At 34.2% G+C, this 17,123-nt stretch overlaps 1 protein-coding gene across 2 annotated transcripts in view; it reads left to right on the plus strand.

Moving 5' to 3' along the window:
- Positions 1-816: 816 nt before the first annotated feature.
- RBM46 (RNA binding motif protein 46) overlaps positions 817-17,123 on the plus strand; it is a 35,239-nt gene continuing 18,932 nt past the window's right edge. For both annotated transcript variants that reach the window (XM_036086990.2, XM_036086992.2), the window contains exons 1-3: positions 817-967; positions 4,279-4,746; positions 5,472-6,254. In XM_036086990.2, the coding sequence (XP_035942883.1) occupies positions 817-967; positions 4,279-4,746; positions 5,472-6,254 (1,402 nt within the window). The remainder of the gene's footprint in view (positions 968-4,278; positions 4,747-5,471; positions 6,255-17,123) is intronic.

Genomic DNA, 17,123 nt, shown 5'->3' on the forward strand with positions numbered 1-17,123 from the left:
TGGGCAGGAGGGGCAGAGGGAGAGGGAGAGAGAACCTCAAGCTGACTTTGCGCTGAGCATGGAGCCAGGCACGGGGCTCAATATCACAACCCTGAGATCACCACTGGGGCTCAAACTAAGAGTCAGATGCTTCACTGTGCCACGGATGAGCCCCTGATGTAATTTTCTTAAGCTGCTGCTAGTTGGAAATCACAGTAGTTCCTGTTTCTGCTCAGAGGAAGTGGTTTTGATCCCTACTTTCTCTAGTAGCTTCTTCTAGGAGCAGGGGCTGGTTTGAAGTTCTGTTTACTTACTCCAAGCATCTGTTCAATTTCTGATAACTGGTGGAGCTCTTAACGATTGCTGGCAACATAAGCCATATTGGCATTAGGCTACATTTATCTGAAAAGTGTAAGGCATAGTAAAATCCAGTTGGCCTATATGATAAAAATAATTTAAACCTTGTGCTCTGTAGATCAGCAGTGATCATATAATCATTTATGGCAGTATCTTTGTTACTTCTGCTTTTTTCTTCGCTAACTCCTTTTCACTTATTTGTGTTTTATATTTTTTTGTTTTTCTTTTCTCTCTTTAAATTTTGCCTCCCTTTCTTGTAGCTAAGGCTTTCTAAAGGTACTACTTAATTGATCAGTGACATTAAATGAAGTTCCCAGCATCCACTGTGGAGCAGAACTTTGTGGGCAGGACCACAGTGGTCACCAAATGTAGCAGCCACAACTGTTTTTGGTTTCTTGAAACGCAAAGACATCCTTCATAGATCTCAGGTGCTTCATGTCATAAACACTGTTTTTGAATTTTGTTTCAGGAACTGCAACCATGAATGAAGAAAACATAGATGGAACAAATGGCTGCAGTAAAGTCAGAACTGGTACTCAGAATGAAGCAGCATTACTTGCTTTGATGGAAAAGACTGGTTACAACATGGTTCAAGAAAATGGGCAAAGGAAATTTGGTGGTCCTCCTCCAGGTATGGATTTATTTTAAAAAATACTGACTCTTTAATGTACATTATGTATATATATCCACAAATACCCCACACAATAGTTCTTTCCTTATAACTGCTTTAAGACCTTAGCAATCGTTTTTAGTGTTGTGAGGGAGAAGAGATAGATTATATGTGTTATGCATGTTTGACCCTTACATTTTTTTCAACTCTGCTCTTTGTTTAAGAAATAGTAAGGAAGTTGGTTTTTTTTTTTTTTCAATTTTTTATTAAATTCTAGTTAGTTAACATAGTGTAATGTTGGTTTCAGGAGTAGAATTTAGTGATTCATCACTTACATATAATATCCAGTGCTCAGCGCAACAGGTGCCCTCCTTAATAACTATCACCTCTTTAAACCCCCCCGTCCGGCCTACCTCTCTTCCAGCAACCCTCAGTTTATTCTCTATAGTTAATGGTCTCTTATGGTTTGCTTCCCTCTCTTTTTTTTTTTCCCCTTCCCCTATGTTCATCTGTTTTGTTTCTTAAATTCCACATATGAGTGAAGTCATATGGTATTTGTCTTTTTCTGACTGACTTATTTCACTTAGCATAGTACATTCTAGCTCCATCCATGTTGTGGCAAATGGCAAGATTTCATTCTTTTTGATGGCTGAGTAATATTCCATGTATATGTATACCACCACATCTTCTTTATCCATTTATCAGTTGACGGACATTTGGGCTCGTTCCATAATTCGGCTATCTTTGATAATGCTGCTGTAAATACTGGGGTGTATGTGCCCCTTCAAATCAGTATTTTCGTATCCTTTGGGTAAATAACCTAGTAGGGCAATTGCTGGGTCATATGGTAGTCCTATTTTTAATTTTTTGAGAAACTTCCTGTTTTCCAGAGTGGCTGCACAAGTTTGCATTACCACCAACAGTGTAAGAGGGTTCCCCTTTCTTGGCATCCTTGCCAACATTTGTTCTTTCTTGTGTTGTTAATTTCAGCCATTCTGACAGGTGTGAAGTGGTATCCTGATGATTAGTGATATTGAGCATCTTTTCATGTCTATTGGCCATATGGATGTCTTCTTTGGAAAAATGTCTATTCATGTCTTCTGCCCATTTCTTGACTGGATTATTTGTTTTTTGGGGGGTGTTGAGTTTGATAAGTTCTTTATAGATTTTGGATACTAACCCTTTATCAGATATGTCATTTAAATATCTTTTCCCATTCTGTAGGCTGACTTTTAGTTTTGTTGATTGTTTCCTTCACTGTGCAGAAGCTTTTTATCTTGATGAAATCTCAGTAGTTCATTTTTGCTTTTGTTTTCCTTGCCTCTGGAGATGTGTCTAGTAAGAAGTTGCTACAGCTGGGATACTTGAGTGGCTCAGTTGGTTAGGCATCTGACTCTTGATTTCAGCTCAGATCATGATCAGGGTCATGAGATCAAGCCCCACATTGGGCTCCGTACTCAATGGGGAGTCTGCTTGAGATTCTCCCTCTCCCTTTGCCCCTCCCCCTGCTTATGCTTGCATGCGTGCTCTCTCTCTCTCCAAATAAATAAATAAATAAATAAATAAATAAATAAAAATATTAAAAAAAAAGTTGCTATGGCTGAGGTCAAAGAGGTTGCTGCCATGTTCACTTCTAGGATTTTGGTGTTTTCCTTTCTCACACTTAGGTCTTTCATGCATTTTGAATTTATTTTTGTGTGTGGTAAAAGAAAGGGGTCCAGTTGCATTCTTCTGAATGTTGTTGTCCAGTTTTCCCAACACCATTTGCTGAAGAGACTGTCTTTTTTTCCATTGGATATTCTTTCCTGCTTTGTCAAAGATTAGTTGACCATATAGTTGTGGGTCCATTTCTGGGTTTTCTGTTCTGTTCCATTGATCTATGTGTTTATTTTTGTGCCAGTACCATACTGTCTTGATGATTATAGCTTTGTAATATAGCTCGAAGTCCAGAATTGTGATGCCTTCAGCTTTTTCTTTTTCAAGATTGCTTTGGCTGTTTGGGGTCTTTTGTGGTTGGTTCCATACAAATTTTAGGATTGTTTATTCTAGCTCTGTGAAAAATGCTGGTGGATGGAATACCTTAGTGGTTCAGTTGGTTAAGTGTCTGCCTTTGGCTTAGGACGTGATCCCAGAGTCCCAGGATGAAACCCCATGTTGGGCTCCCTGCTCAGTGGGGAGTCTGCTTCTCCCTCTGACCCTCCCCCGTCTCGTGCTCTCTCTCTCTCAAATAAATAAATAAAATCTTTTAAAAAAAGAAAAATGCTGGTGGTATTTTGATAGGGATTACATTAAATGTGTAGCTTGCTTCAGGTAGTATAGACATTTTAACATTATTTGTTCTAACAATCCATGAGCATGGAATGTTTTTCCATTTCTTTGTGTCCTCTTCATTTTCTTCCATGAGCATTCTATAGTTTTCAGAGTGTAGATCTTTTACCTCTTTGGTTAGGTTTATTCCTAGGTATCCTATGGTTTTTGGTGCAGTTGTAAATGGGATAAATTCCTTGATTTCTTTTTCTGCTGCTTTATTATCAGTGTATAGAAATGCAACAGATTTCTGTACATTGATTTTATATCTTGCGACTTGGCTGAATTTGTGTATTAGTTCTAGCAACTTTTGTTGGAGTCTTTCAGGTTTTCTAGTTGGGTTTATAAAGAAGTCAGGATTGGGTCACTGGGGAAGAGAGTACTTTAGCTATTAAAGGGGAGGTTGTTTTGGGGAGGATTTTGAAAGCAGTGAGTAGAGAGGAGTGGTGTTTATACTAGAGGCAAACCAGATGGAAACCGCTATATAAATATGATGTCTTGCCTTTCTACTAGTAGTGGGTGTAATTGATTTGCTCAGAACCCTCCAATTAACTTTCTACTAGACGTAAAATAAAATCTTGACCTCTGGCCACAGGGATGGCAACACTGACCACCACTTTAATACTGCCTCAGGTATGTGTTAGCTGTACAGGTCTGCGCGCTGTATGTTGTCCTAACGTATAAAACACTTGCTCTTTCTTAATGATATATTGTGAAAGTTTATTCCCTCATTTTTCTTTCAGGTCTCCGCTTCAACCTCATATGCTCAGAGAAGGTTTACCTGACTACCAAAAATACCAACTCTTCTGTGGCTTTTTCTTCATAGCACTTATCAATCATTGTCTCTTTTCTCTATTGAATATAAGCCTTATGAGGGAAGGGTCTTCTGTTTTGTTCACTGCTGTATCCTCAACATCTAGAATAGTGCACAGCACATAGAAGGCACAGTAAATTTGTGGAATGAATGAGTCATTGAATAGTGCATATAAATATCTTACTAGAATTTGTTTATTTTTGTCTTTCAGGTTGGGAAGGTCCACCTCCACCTAGAGGCTGTGAAGTTTTTGTAGGAAAAATACCTCGTGATATGTATGAAGATGAGTTAGTTCCTGTATTTGAAAGAGCTGGAAAGATATATGAATTTCGACTTATGATGGAATTTAGTGGTGAAAATCGAGGGTATGCTTTTGTGATGTACACTACAAAAGAAGAGGCCCAATTAGCCATCAGAATTCTTAATAATTATGAGATTCGACCAGGGAAGTTTATTGGTGTGTGTGTAAGCTTGGATAATTGCAGATTATTTATTGGAGCTATTCCTAAGGAAAAGAAGAAAGAAGAAATTTTGGATGAAATGAAGAAAGTTACAGAAGGAGTTGTAGATGTCATTGTTTATCCAAGTGCAACTGATAAGACCAAAAATCGTGGTTTTGCATTTGTTGAATATGAATCTCACAGAGCTGCTGCTATGGCTAGGAGAAAACTAATTCCAGGTAAACTTGTCCTTCTAAAGTTTATTTTTTCATATTAACCTTATTGTAAATATGGAAAAATGATGGCACCTCATAGATCAATATTTTGAAAATATATAATGCCCTTAAAGAGGTATAGAGATTTTTTGACTAAGGAAGTAAAATAAAGGGTTCTAAAAAGACAAGAAGTTGTTCCTATAAAATGAGTCATTATCTGTAATAATATACTAATTTACTGAATATATACGCTTTTATTGTGGTGGTGTTGTTTGATAAAAAATCCAAAGGACAGTACCTGATTCTTTTGATAAAGGTCTTTTTTTTTTTTAAGCTCTAACCCATTTCAGAGAGAGAGAGACATCATGAACAGGGGGCGAGGGAAGGAGAGGGGCAGAGGGAGAAGGAGAAGCAGGCTCCCCACCGATGCAGGGCTCCATCCCAAGACCCTGAGAACATGACCTGAGCCAAAGGCAGATGCTTAACTGACTGAGCCACCCAGGCACCCTGATAAAAGTCTATTTTTGAAATGTATTTGTTCTCTTGATTCTTGAAATGAATTCCACTGTAAGTTCTGGCTGGGTTTGCCTTAGTAAAAACTTTCATGGAAGTTTTCATGTGAAAAACTAGTGTTTAACCAAATACACTGATAGGTATTTGAGTTCTTGCTTCTTTGGAGAAAGTTTTACTTAATAGTTTTTGACTTTTAGTTGTTTTAATTGTCTTCAGGTTAATTTATTTTTTTACAGGTACATTCCAACTATGGGGCCATACCATTCAGGTAGATTGGGCTGACCCGGAGAAAGAGGTTGATGAGGAAACCATGCAGAGAGTTAAAGTTCTCTATGTAAGAAATTTAATGATCTCAACTACCGAGGAAACTATTAAAGCAGAATTCAACAAATTCAAACCTGGTGCAGTTGAACGAGTAAAGAAACTTAGAGATTATGCTTTTGTTCACTTTTTCAACCGAGAAGATGCAGTGGCTGCTATGTCTGTTATGAATGGAAAATGCATTGATGGAGCAAGTATTGAGGTAACACTGGCAAAACCAGTAAATAAAGAAAACACTTGGAGACAGAATCTTAATGGTCAGATTAGCCCTAATTCTGAAAACCTGATTGTGTTTGCTAACAAGGAAGAGAGCCACCCAAAAACTCTAGGCAAACCGCCAACTCTTCCAGCTCGTCTCAATGGTCAGCATAGCCCAAGCCCCCCTGAAATTGAAAGATGCACTTACCCATTTTTTCCTGGAACAAAGCTTACTCCAATTAGTATGTATTCTTTAAAATCCAATCATTTCAATTCTGCAGTAATGCATTTGGATTATTACTGCAACAAAAATAATTGGGCACCACCAGAATATTATTTATATTCAACAACAAGTCAAGATGGGAAAGTACTCTTGGTATATAAAATTGTTATTCCTGCTATTGCAAATGGATCCCAGAGTTACTTTATGCCAGACAAGCTCTGTACTACGTTAGAAGATGCAAAGGAACTGGCAGCCCAGTTTACATTACTTCATTTGGGTAAGTTTAAAAATACTTTAAATAATTATTGTAGAATATGAAACTAGGAAATACAGTTATTATAAATTACTTTGAATTCGTGGTATTTAACATAAATGTTACCTCAATTTTATGAATTCATGGTAAATTTTGTTGAGACTTTTCTCTCGTATAATCTTCCTATATTTAGCTTTTTAAACATTACTTAGGGGAAAATTTTGTTTTGATTTACTCTTACAGAGTACATGATCTTATTTCATTAATTTATTGTTTTTGTAATGACTAATCCTCATTTAATAATTTCTATGTAAGTTATAGGATGTTACTTGAACCAATTTGTAAGAGTGTCCCTGCATCTTTGGTGAAGTCTACACGGTAATCATTTTGGGGGACAGCGGTAGGGAGTTGGTAAAATCAGAGGTATTTCAGATGGGTTATGTGTAGACACAGCCTTATGCTCACCAATCTGGAAATTTGTCATTATTACTCATAAAAGACAAAAAGCATCACTAAGAGATGTTTATGACCATTCTCTTCTTTAATTTCATGCTTTTAAAAAAGTAAGTTTCTCTAATGCCTTTGAGGGATAGTTAAAAAGGCTTTGGTAACAAAAGAGTTTGCATTGTGAAGGAAGAGATGCAATATCACTCTGATATTTCTTTTGTTTTTTATTATGTTAGCCTCCCCCCCCACCACTTTTTCTGTTTTTTTAACGCAGCTATAAATAGCAGTTGGTGATTATTTTGTGCCCCAAATGATAGTTATTAGAAGAATAGTGGTTTCTTGAAAAAAACAATAAAAAGGAAGAGTCCCCAAGAAGGATTATAATTGTTTCTTAATTATAATTGTCAAACTCTTAGCTTAACATTGATGATTTGTTATATGGTTGCAGAACCATACTACTGAAGCTTATGTCTATTTAAAATTGATACTCTCAAATTTGTTAAAAAGAAGGCAGTCTAAAAGGAAAACCATTGTCAAGCGGAGAGGGAATTTTATACATTGTATAGATGTATTTTATACAGTGCTTATCCATCATAACCACTCCCACAGTATGCATATTTTTAGAATTTTAGGCCTGAAGGTAGGGTTTCTTTCAAAAAAACTTTTCGGTAGTATCTTCAATTATTAGTTGGAAACATTTGGGAATTTTACAGTCATTGAAATTAATAAATTCTTAAGTATGATTTTCATTAATGCACGAAATAGAAGCCTTCTATTTTTTTCTTTAAATAAAGACAATTAAGTTAAAGAAAAATTATAATAACAGCAAATAATTCAAATTAGGGCTCTTAGAAAAAAATGGATCAAATTATTTTTTTGGAGTGGAATACAGGTAATTAGTTGCTGAGCAAGATTTTCTCAAGATACTTGTATCTGATCTAACATAGTAATGCTGAAACATATTTCTATCCCTACTCAGTTTCCTTACAAATTTAACTTGGCTTAAATTCCCAAGATTCTTAAAATACAGTCTTAGTTTATGTCAGATTTTCTATTTAGACATGATATGCCCATCTGGTTATCCCATAAAGAAGATCAGATGTTATATGGAACCAGAGGTTTTTCATCAGCTTTTAATTCCATTATTAAGATGGTTTTTACTTGAGTCCTAGGACCATAGTTAATTTGTATTGACCTTATAGTTCCCAAAGAGAACCCCTGTTCAGGTATAGTATTCCCAACTTGATTTTGTTATTTAGGGATGAAATTAGCTTCAATAAATGAAATACTTAGAGGGCACAGTTTGCTTTAGTCATCTATTTCAGATTTTATCAACCTTATATAAAAAGCTCCTTATAATAAAACAATGGACAATTTGTGTTTCATATATTTTCTCAGTTTCTAATTACCATCAGAGAGAATACCTAAGATCCAAATATAAGCCAAAAATTTTAATTAAACACTAGGGCTTGTTTGGATGCACTACACGAGGCTTGAGGCCTTGTCTACGGGAAGTAACATAAAAATCCTTACTGCAATTGACTAGAAATGTGAGTGAAGGTTGAGTAGAGGCAGCTGAGGAGAAGGAGGGATAGATTTTAAGGAAATAGAAGAATCAGAAATCAGGGGTCTAGAAATCTTTGATCAGAAAACAGATGCCTGACCTTTGGAGGTTATTAAAGTAGGGCAGGAACTATAGATAGCCAGGAGGTTACATGTTGCTATATGGGAGATTAAGGTATATATAGATTGAATATTGTTGTGGCAGTATTCTGGTTTGCTTTTTACTTCTGTTAATATTGGAGTCTCTGGGCTTTAAAGAGTTGATGCCTTTTTAGGTGCAGATCTAAAGGTTGCAAGGTTTTATTCGGTGGTTTAAGGGTTGAGATCAGTGGGTGGTAGTGGTGTATTCTTAGTGGTGTGTTCTTCCTATCCTGCTAAATATTTACATGTTGCAAGCATTGGATTTTTCTGAGATCTTGAGAGGTTGTTATTGGTTCCTGGAGTCTCTCAAATAGAGTTCATTAAATATCAAATCATCTTTTGTCTCTGTTTTCTAAAGATTTTGAATGTACCTCTCTAGATAGTGAATTTAACTATGGTTTTAAGATGTTTTCTTTGGGTGTAATAATTTTTTTCTTTTTTAAGTTTGTTTTGATACTCTTCTGTTAACCCTTTCAGTTTGATGCTATTTTGAGCATTATTATCCAGTCTTACCTTGATGATCTTTGACTATTACATGTAATACAGTCATTTACCTTTTTATTTCAGAGTCCTTTAAGAATGTACTTTTAATATCCACGTTGTTTTGGTGTTACCATGCCCCTTTTTTGAGTTTGTAAAATAAAAGAGAAAAAGTTAGACTTCAGTTAAAGGATTATCATTGGTGTTATGAGGAAAATAGTTTTCTTATAAAGGGATTATAGTAGGTACCTAAACGAGTACTAGAGATCAGAGAGTTTACTTCTAGTGACCATTTAATGCTCTTAGCAGAACCTCAAAAGTTCTTGGTGGGTAGTACTTTAAAATCAATTTTTAAAAAATTTGGGTTTTTTGGTCCTATTTAAAGTGAACTCTATTTTAAGCAAAATATCCCTAATAGAAGAAGCTAAAAGCTGGGATTAATGCCAAAATTGAACCCTCTTTTTTTTTTTTTTTTTAACTTCAAAGTTGGAGACTGTCTTCATTTTCATAATGTCTGAGAATGATCTCCCTAACCTCACTGGAAACTGATCACCCAACAACGGGATAAGAAATGTCACCTGTTTATATTGAGGCACCTATAATATGTGGGATACATAGTGGGCTTACTACGTAGAATACATACTTGTGGGCTAAGAGATAGATAGGTTCTATGCTAAGTATTTGATGTATGGAGATATCATGGGTCATTCAGTATCATATCTCTTTAAGTATTTTCTGTTTCATAATTTTGTATTTGTTTAATAATGGATCAGACAATCAGTGTGAATAATCTTGCTTTTCCTAAAATTTGCCTCTGTTTTGAGTATGGGCCTTCCAATTTTGCCACTGCTTTCCCCTGGAGGATTCTTCACCACGTAGGAGTGGGATAAGCAAAATCAAGGAGATAAAGGAGGGTCCTGGAGAATTATAGTTTTGAAGAAAGAAAGTCCTGGAGAATACTTACTGGAAGGAGGAAGGTAGCCTCAAGTGTGTATTGACAGTTCACCTTGTTATATAATTTATTAATAACTAATTGAAGGCAAGGCATTTCTCTTCTTATTTCTGTGTTTGTGTAATACTGACACAAGTGGCAGCTTGTTACTTGTATGAACCACACAAAGCTTTCAAACAGGAGTAAAGAACCTCTGTCACAGACCAGCTTGTGCCATTGATTTAATTTCATCTGACTTGTATACTATTGTTTTGGCTATGACTGATGAAGTTTGTTAAAGAACAAATTTCCTTGAATGCCTCTTATGTGCTAAGTATACTTTTGTAGCATTCAGGGGTTAAATATAAATGAAACTTTGTTTTTGGTCTTAAGGAGTCATCATCTATTGAAGAAGGCAGAGACAAACTCTGCAGAAGTTTTGAGAGTACAAAGAAAGGGCACACCTCCCACCTGATTTGAGTTGTAAATCTTGAGGAGAGTTTATGGGCAGAGGGGCACAATATGAGCAAATACCTGCTAGAAAAATAGCATGTTGGGGGGTTGATGGCAAACAGTTGTGTATAGTGTTTGCTTTGGTGATTTCAGTTGGATTTTAAGGATTAGAAATTGAAAAGATGTGGACATTAGTTAATTGAAATTTCATCAGTTTTGCTTTTTAAAACTTTGCAAGTTTTTTTAGTACAACTATGTTGGCTTTAGTTGCTTTTCTTCTGTGAGCAAGTGATTTTTTCTGGATGAATCCATTCTAACTTGTGTGGACTATTTTATGTGTCATCTTTCTACTATCTCCTGTACTTGAAAAGTATTCATTTTGTGGCTGACTTGCATATTGCTTCTCATATTTGACTTTGTAATGACATACTCATTAGAATTTTTAATATTTTCTGGTCATAGAGTGGTAAAATATTTAGATATATATTCTAAGCATGATAGCCATTATCTTTGCTATCCCTTTAATATCATTAAAATTAGGTTTTGATTTTTGCTACCACTTGTAATTTGGTTGAAAGTTATAAAATAGAAGACACAATAGGATGAAAGTAAAACTTCTGGGAAGTTTTAATCTGAAAAATAATTGGTGCTTTTTTTCTTACGAGCTATCATTATTTCCAGATTGATGGGCAGAAATGCAAAAATAAAATTTTGATTTAAAAAATTTGCTAAAAATTGCTTTGAAACAGAGAAACTTTTTTTTTTAATTTAGGAAATAATTTTGGGAGACAAACTAAATATATATAATGGTTGTATCATAACGAAATTTATTATAAATAATTAAAAGAAAAATAATGCTTTTAGAAAGTTATTTTTTCCAGTTTTAATTACAGACCTAACTTCGATGATACTATTTCAAATTGATGTTTTAAAGAAAAATAATTTGCTGAATTTGCTTTAAAATTCGCCTAGTTAAATAAGAAGTAGGAATAGCATCAACATGTGTACATTAATTTGTTTTCATATGACCAAATAATGAAATGAAAATTCCATTAACTCAACTATGTGTCTTTGACCCTCCAGAGGGCCCAGTGCTAATGAAAATGTATTTTTGTTCCTCTTGAAACATACTATTTTTTCCTGCAATATCATCATCTGGTATTACTCATAATTCTTATTAATACTTTTGTATTAATGAACCATAATTATCATGGAGTTAGAATGTGAGAGAAGCAGCTTATTAACACAGAGTATTGAGTGAAAATATAAGGACCTGTAGCCTCAACCACCAACAAACCGTGACCTTGGATGGCAAATAAATCATTCACTCTTTGTGCACCTCCATGCCTTCACCTCTAAAATATCAGGGTTTTTACTTGGTGAGCTTTAAGGATTCCTCTATCCCCCCAACTTACGGTTTTGTTTAAAATACAGTAAAAAATCTTATGAAGGACCAGAAATAATATTTGAATTTTTTATATATACCAAAACATATATTTGAATTCAAATAGTTTAAAACCAAGAGCTGCTTTTATAGGAATTGATTATCAGTTTAATATCCCTTTCTTTATATAATTGAAAGCTTTTATCTGTCTACTTCACGGCAGAGCAGTTGGTAAAAAAAAGGAGAGTCACCTATTTTATCTGCATGAAGACAAGTAATTGCTTTTTGGTTATTTCCTTCCCTGAATTTTTTCAGTTAAATATAATCAAAACTAAGATTTTATAAAACAGCTTAATTACTTAAAAGTTTGGAAATTTGTTTTCTTTTATAACAGAGAATCTAGGAAAATAATGATATGTATTAAAACATATCATGTGACCAGTATTTATTCCATAGTTATGTTATTAACTGGCTAATGTGATCTGTGATTTCATTTGCTTTATATATTTAATCATGTTTGATCCTTTTTTCTTTCGTATCTTTGGTTAATACATTCCTAAAATACTCATTCTAATACACATTTTAACAGTAGCTACTGCTTTATTTTTAAATTTAATATCTGATTTTGTCATTTAATATTTAAAAAATAATGGTTTGTAAATTTTCCCCTCTTGTATCAAATGCCACAATAAATTTTGCATGTATACTCCATTCTTGGATGTCAGCAGCAGTTTATAATTTTGCCACATGATGTCCTCTAAATATATTTTTTTAGTGTGGCTTTGAAAGGAATTTCAATGTTATATTGATATTTCTCTCCTTTATGGCTTATTTTTTTGGGGGGGTGGTTAGAATTAGCAAAATCTGTATGAAAAGCTGCATTAGTCTTCTGCCTGTCATGCCCTTATTTCTGTTTCCTATTTAAAATTTAGTAGACAATAATTACTTATGCTATAGCAATATAATTTAGTGAGTGGACTAGTGAATGGAGACAAAATGTTTTGGAAAGATGGTTTTACTGTGATGATTTTATTCAAGTAATTATCTGTGCTTTTAACTACTTTAAAATTATTCAGTGTCAGTTGCTTCCAGGCCATTTGGATAGATTAAATATAGTATCTACTTTTATTAGTTAATTTCAGATATATCATCTACTGTAGAGCAATTTCCTCTGTTCTAGAGTAATACATCCTCTATGTAAGACATGGTAGTGTACTACCTCCAAGAATGGTGCTCTTACTTCTGGGGATTCAAAACAAAAGAAAACAAGATAAAAAACTTTAGTCCCCCCATCTAATTAGAAGTTTTAAATCACCAGAATATTAATAAGTACTCTGATTTCCTTGCTCCCTAAATTTGTAGTATTTGCCTAAAGATATGCTAGTTACATGTGAGCCATTATTTATCTCATAGTAAGTGACATTTGAGCTATAAAAATGACCTGTATGTAGGTTTTTATATATATAATATAGTTCAAATTTTAAGAAAGTGATTTGTTTATATACCTTCCTGCATTGTTCTGATTCGGTAAATATCATCTGTATACCATACTGATAATGAATTCTACTATAATTGTATCTATAACTTTAGGTTAAAAAGTAAATAGGAATGCAATCATTAGAAAACAGTCTGTTGTATTGCCTGATAATTTGGTGAGTGTACTCTGAAATGTCTCTTTTGTTTTGTGTTTAAACAGCATAGCTTGATTTTTATATGCAGATTAACTCAAGGGATTTGCATTTGAATAAACTTGAGTAAACAAAAAAAGTGTAAACTAGGATGTACAATTCCAGCTTCCTTATACAGTAGATATCTATGTTGACTGTCACTTTTTCTCTTGCACATTTTGATTTTCTTTCATTATGTTTCCTAGAAAGGATATTACTAGAAATACTTTACTTTTTTAACTTTTTTTTTGTAATCCAGTTTTTTTTTTTAAGATTTTATTTATTTATTTGACAGAGGGAGACACAGCGAGAGAGGGAACACAAGCAAGGGGAGTGGGAGAGGGAGAAGCAGGCTCCCCGCTGAGCCAGGAGCCCAATGTGCAGCTCCATTGCAAGACCCTGGGATCATGACCTGAGCCAAAGGCAGATGCTTAATGACTGAGCCACCCAGGCGCCCTTGTAATCCTGTTTTGTATGTAGATTTTTGTAAGACTGCAGTGCAACTTTTATTGTATAACTAAGTTAATACAATTAACTTAGTATTTTTTCTTGTTACCTTTGTTTTCATAATACGTTTTTCAGTCACTGGCTAGGTCATGGGATAAACAATTCAGTTTGCAGCTTTTGTGCCATATATGTGTATGGCTTTTTTTTTTCCTTCCACTGCTGTGTTAATTTTTGGTTCAAGAATGACCAAATCAGTAGTTACGAATTTATGAAAATTATAGATTATTTTGGGCACAGAGTTTATAAGACTCCAAGTGAGCCATTATGAATCTTTGGAAAAAAAGGTTTAAAGTTATATTTTGCACTAACTAAAGTTAATAATTTTTACCAAAAGTAAAAAACTAATTCAAGCAGGGACATGTTTATTAATTTAAATGATTCTTACCTGTGTGTATTATGTCTCCATGTTTCCTTGAGCTCTCACAAATCAAGTTTCCTTGAGTGATTAAGAATCCCTTAGGGATTCCTTGATATGAAACTTAGCTTTATCAAGTACGGAAATAGTGATGATACTAGAGCATTGGAAAGCTTATTCCTTTTCTCTTAAGAACTAGAGGGAAAAAGGAGATACTAAGCAAAAATAGGATTACTTGCCCCATGAAAGCACTCTCCTAGCTTCTGAGGGGGACTTACAAATATGAAATAGTCATAATTGTTTTTCCTTTTTCATTTCTTAAATTTTTATCCTATGATTTACTTAGTAGTAGACAAGATTTTTTAGCTTCTTGTATTGCAATGCAGCTAGGATATCTGTGCTTTTTCTGTTCTTTTTGCAATCATCTACTTTTATTTATGTACCAGTGTTTTTTAAAAAACTTCACTTCTGTTGGTTTTTAAAAACCTTTGTACTTTATTTTTACTTATTTATTTATTTGTATTTATTGTAGTTCATGTGCAAACAAGAAGGAGTTGCTACATTAGTGAACATGACTTGGGGAGGGAGATGGGACAAGCTTTTTCATCAGTCCTCTAAGACTTCAGAAAGTAGGTTGGTGATGTCAGGCACTCTTTCATTTGAATTGGTAACTAAGGGAATGATTCCATTGCCTTAAGATTTTAAATGAATTTTAAGGTAATTTTTATTTTCATTTCCTTCAATGACAAGAAAAATTTCATTTTCGTTTCTACGACAAAAATTCTATAGTCAACTCTCAAATATTTATGTTTAGATATGAGGTATGAATAAACCAAAACTTAATAATCCAAGTATAATTGGCTTATTTATTTAATTATATTTATTTATCCCAGGATGCTGTTTACATGTATGGTTCATCAATTCAGGGACTTTACATACATTCTAAAGCCCTGTTATAAAACCCAACTTAGGAAAAGTTGGAAACTTCTCCTCAGCTCAGTTTCCTGTTGGGGAGGATGGCATTTTCTCATGCTGGTGGAGTGCACAGACTTAAGTAGAATATTCATCGTCCCTCTGTCTTATCTCTTTTTTTTTGCTGGTAATGGACAGGTTATTCACTTTAATCCTTACTTCATTTTATGAAAGATGTGAAGTGGATTATTAAAAATGTATAAAATACGAAAGGATTCAAATTTTAAAGATTTATTTATTTATTTTAGAGAGAGAGAGCACACACGAGCTAGGGAGGGGCAGAGTTGGAGAAGAGAGAATCTCAAGCAGACTCCCCAGTTAGCAGGGAGCCTGATTTGGGGCTTGATCCCATGACCCTGAGATCCTGAGATCCTGAGATCCTGAGATCCTGACCTGAGCTGAAATCAAGAGTCAGATGCTAAACCGACTGAGCCATCCAGAACACCCCAAGATTCAAATTTTAAATTGAAAGAATTGAAGCAATGGGAAATTATGAGTAGGAAAATAAAGCCAAGCAAAACTAAACAATTTATTGTTTAGGGGTATATGAATATGTGGCAAAACCATAGAGAAAAGCAAGGGAATGATTAACACTTAAAAAATAGGATCATGATTACTTTAAGGGTTAGAAGGAGAAATTGGAAAGGATGCAAGAGAGACTTCTAAGTTATTGATAATTTTCTGTTTCTAAGCCTGGGGGGTGAGTACATATTTTTATTTTGTAAATAATGTAACTGTACATTTATATTTTATATATTTTTCTTTTTGTATAACATTCTTTTACGATTAAGTAAATAAGCTGGCAAAAAATGAATGAAAGTTAGCCAACCAGCCAAGAGTTAAGAACTTGAATTATTTTATCAAAATTAGAGTGAGTTGTACTCTAGAGATTCTCAAATTCATATAATTAAGAGTAATATAGGAAAGTTGTGTTGTTTCCAGACCAAATATTTTTATCCTGCTCAGACTATATGTGAAATGTTTTGTTTTCTTTTGAGCACTAGGGTTTGTTTAATTCTTGACAACTAGGGAGGACTTGGAAACTCTAATGCGAAGTAGGACAGTGAGCAACTGAAGAATTTGGGGCTTTTTAGTCCATAAATACTAATATTTACAGGGGAAATATGATTGCTGCCTTCAAGTGTTTGAAGAGCTGGCACATAGGAAAAAGACTTTAATATGAAGTCCAGGGGTTAGAATTAGGTCTAATAGAGGAAAATTTCGGGGGGGGGGCATATTATGATTTAATACAACCCAGAACCATGTAAGTGTTTAAAGTACTAAAAGCTCTGTTGTACTCAGTTAAAAAAGAAAAAAAAAAATAACCTTTGTTTTAAATCTGTTTATACTGTTAAAGAAATGTATGGGGAAAGGAAAGACTATTTCCTTTATTTACTATACTATTATAACTCCGAATTATCTTCCATAACATCACTTAGAGTAGATTAGCGTTGCAGTTTTGAAGCCTTCTGAAAAATGTGCTTTTCGAAACTTTAACGTAAGAAAGTTTGGTTTTGGCATTTTTATTCTCATATGAATAACCCTTTTGTTTATTATTCACTCCTTTAGGCTTTCTGTTCTCCTTTTTGGTTTATTAACTGGCAACTGATTGATTGTTAATCCTTGTTAATATGTGTGTTCATTCAATAAATACTTACTGAACACTGTACTTTGTCTATAAAGTCCTGAGGATCTCTAGTGAATCAGATCCAGTTGCTACCTTCATAGGGTTTACCTTCTATGAGGAAGATACTCAGTTACAGTTCTGATAAACACTCTGAAGAGGTACAGGGTGTCTGAGAATATGTAACTGGATGACCTGACCTAATCTGAGATGAGAGGGTCAGGGTCAGGAAATAGTACATTACATTTAGAAAGAATTTCAGCAAAATGAAATTCAATACTTTAAATTTAGTATAGCATATAGGCTTCCTAGACTAAAAGGGCATGGCATTTAGAGCCAGATTTCCTGAGTTCATATCCCAGCTTCATT

The sequence above is a fragment of the Halichoerus grypus genome, chromosome 3, assembly GCF_964656455.1.
Source record: "Halichoerus grypus chromosome 3, mHalGry1.hap1.1, whole genome shotgun sequence".
NCBI lineage: Eukaryota > Metazoa > Chordata > Mammalia > Carnivora > Phocidae > Halichoerus > Halichoerus grypus.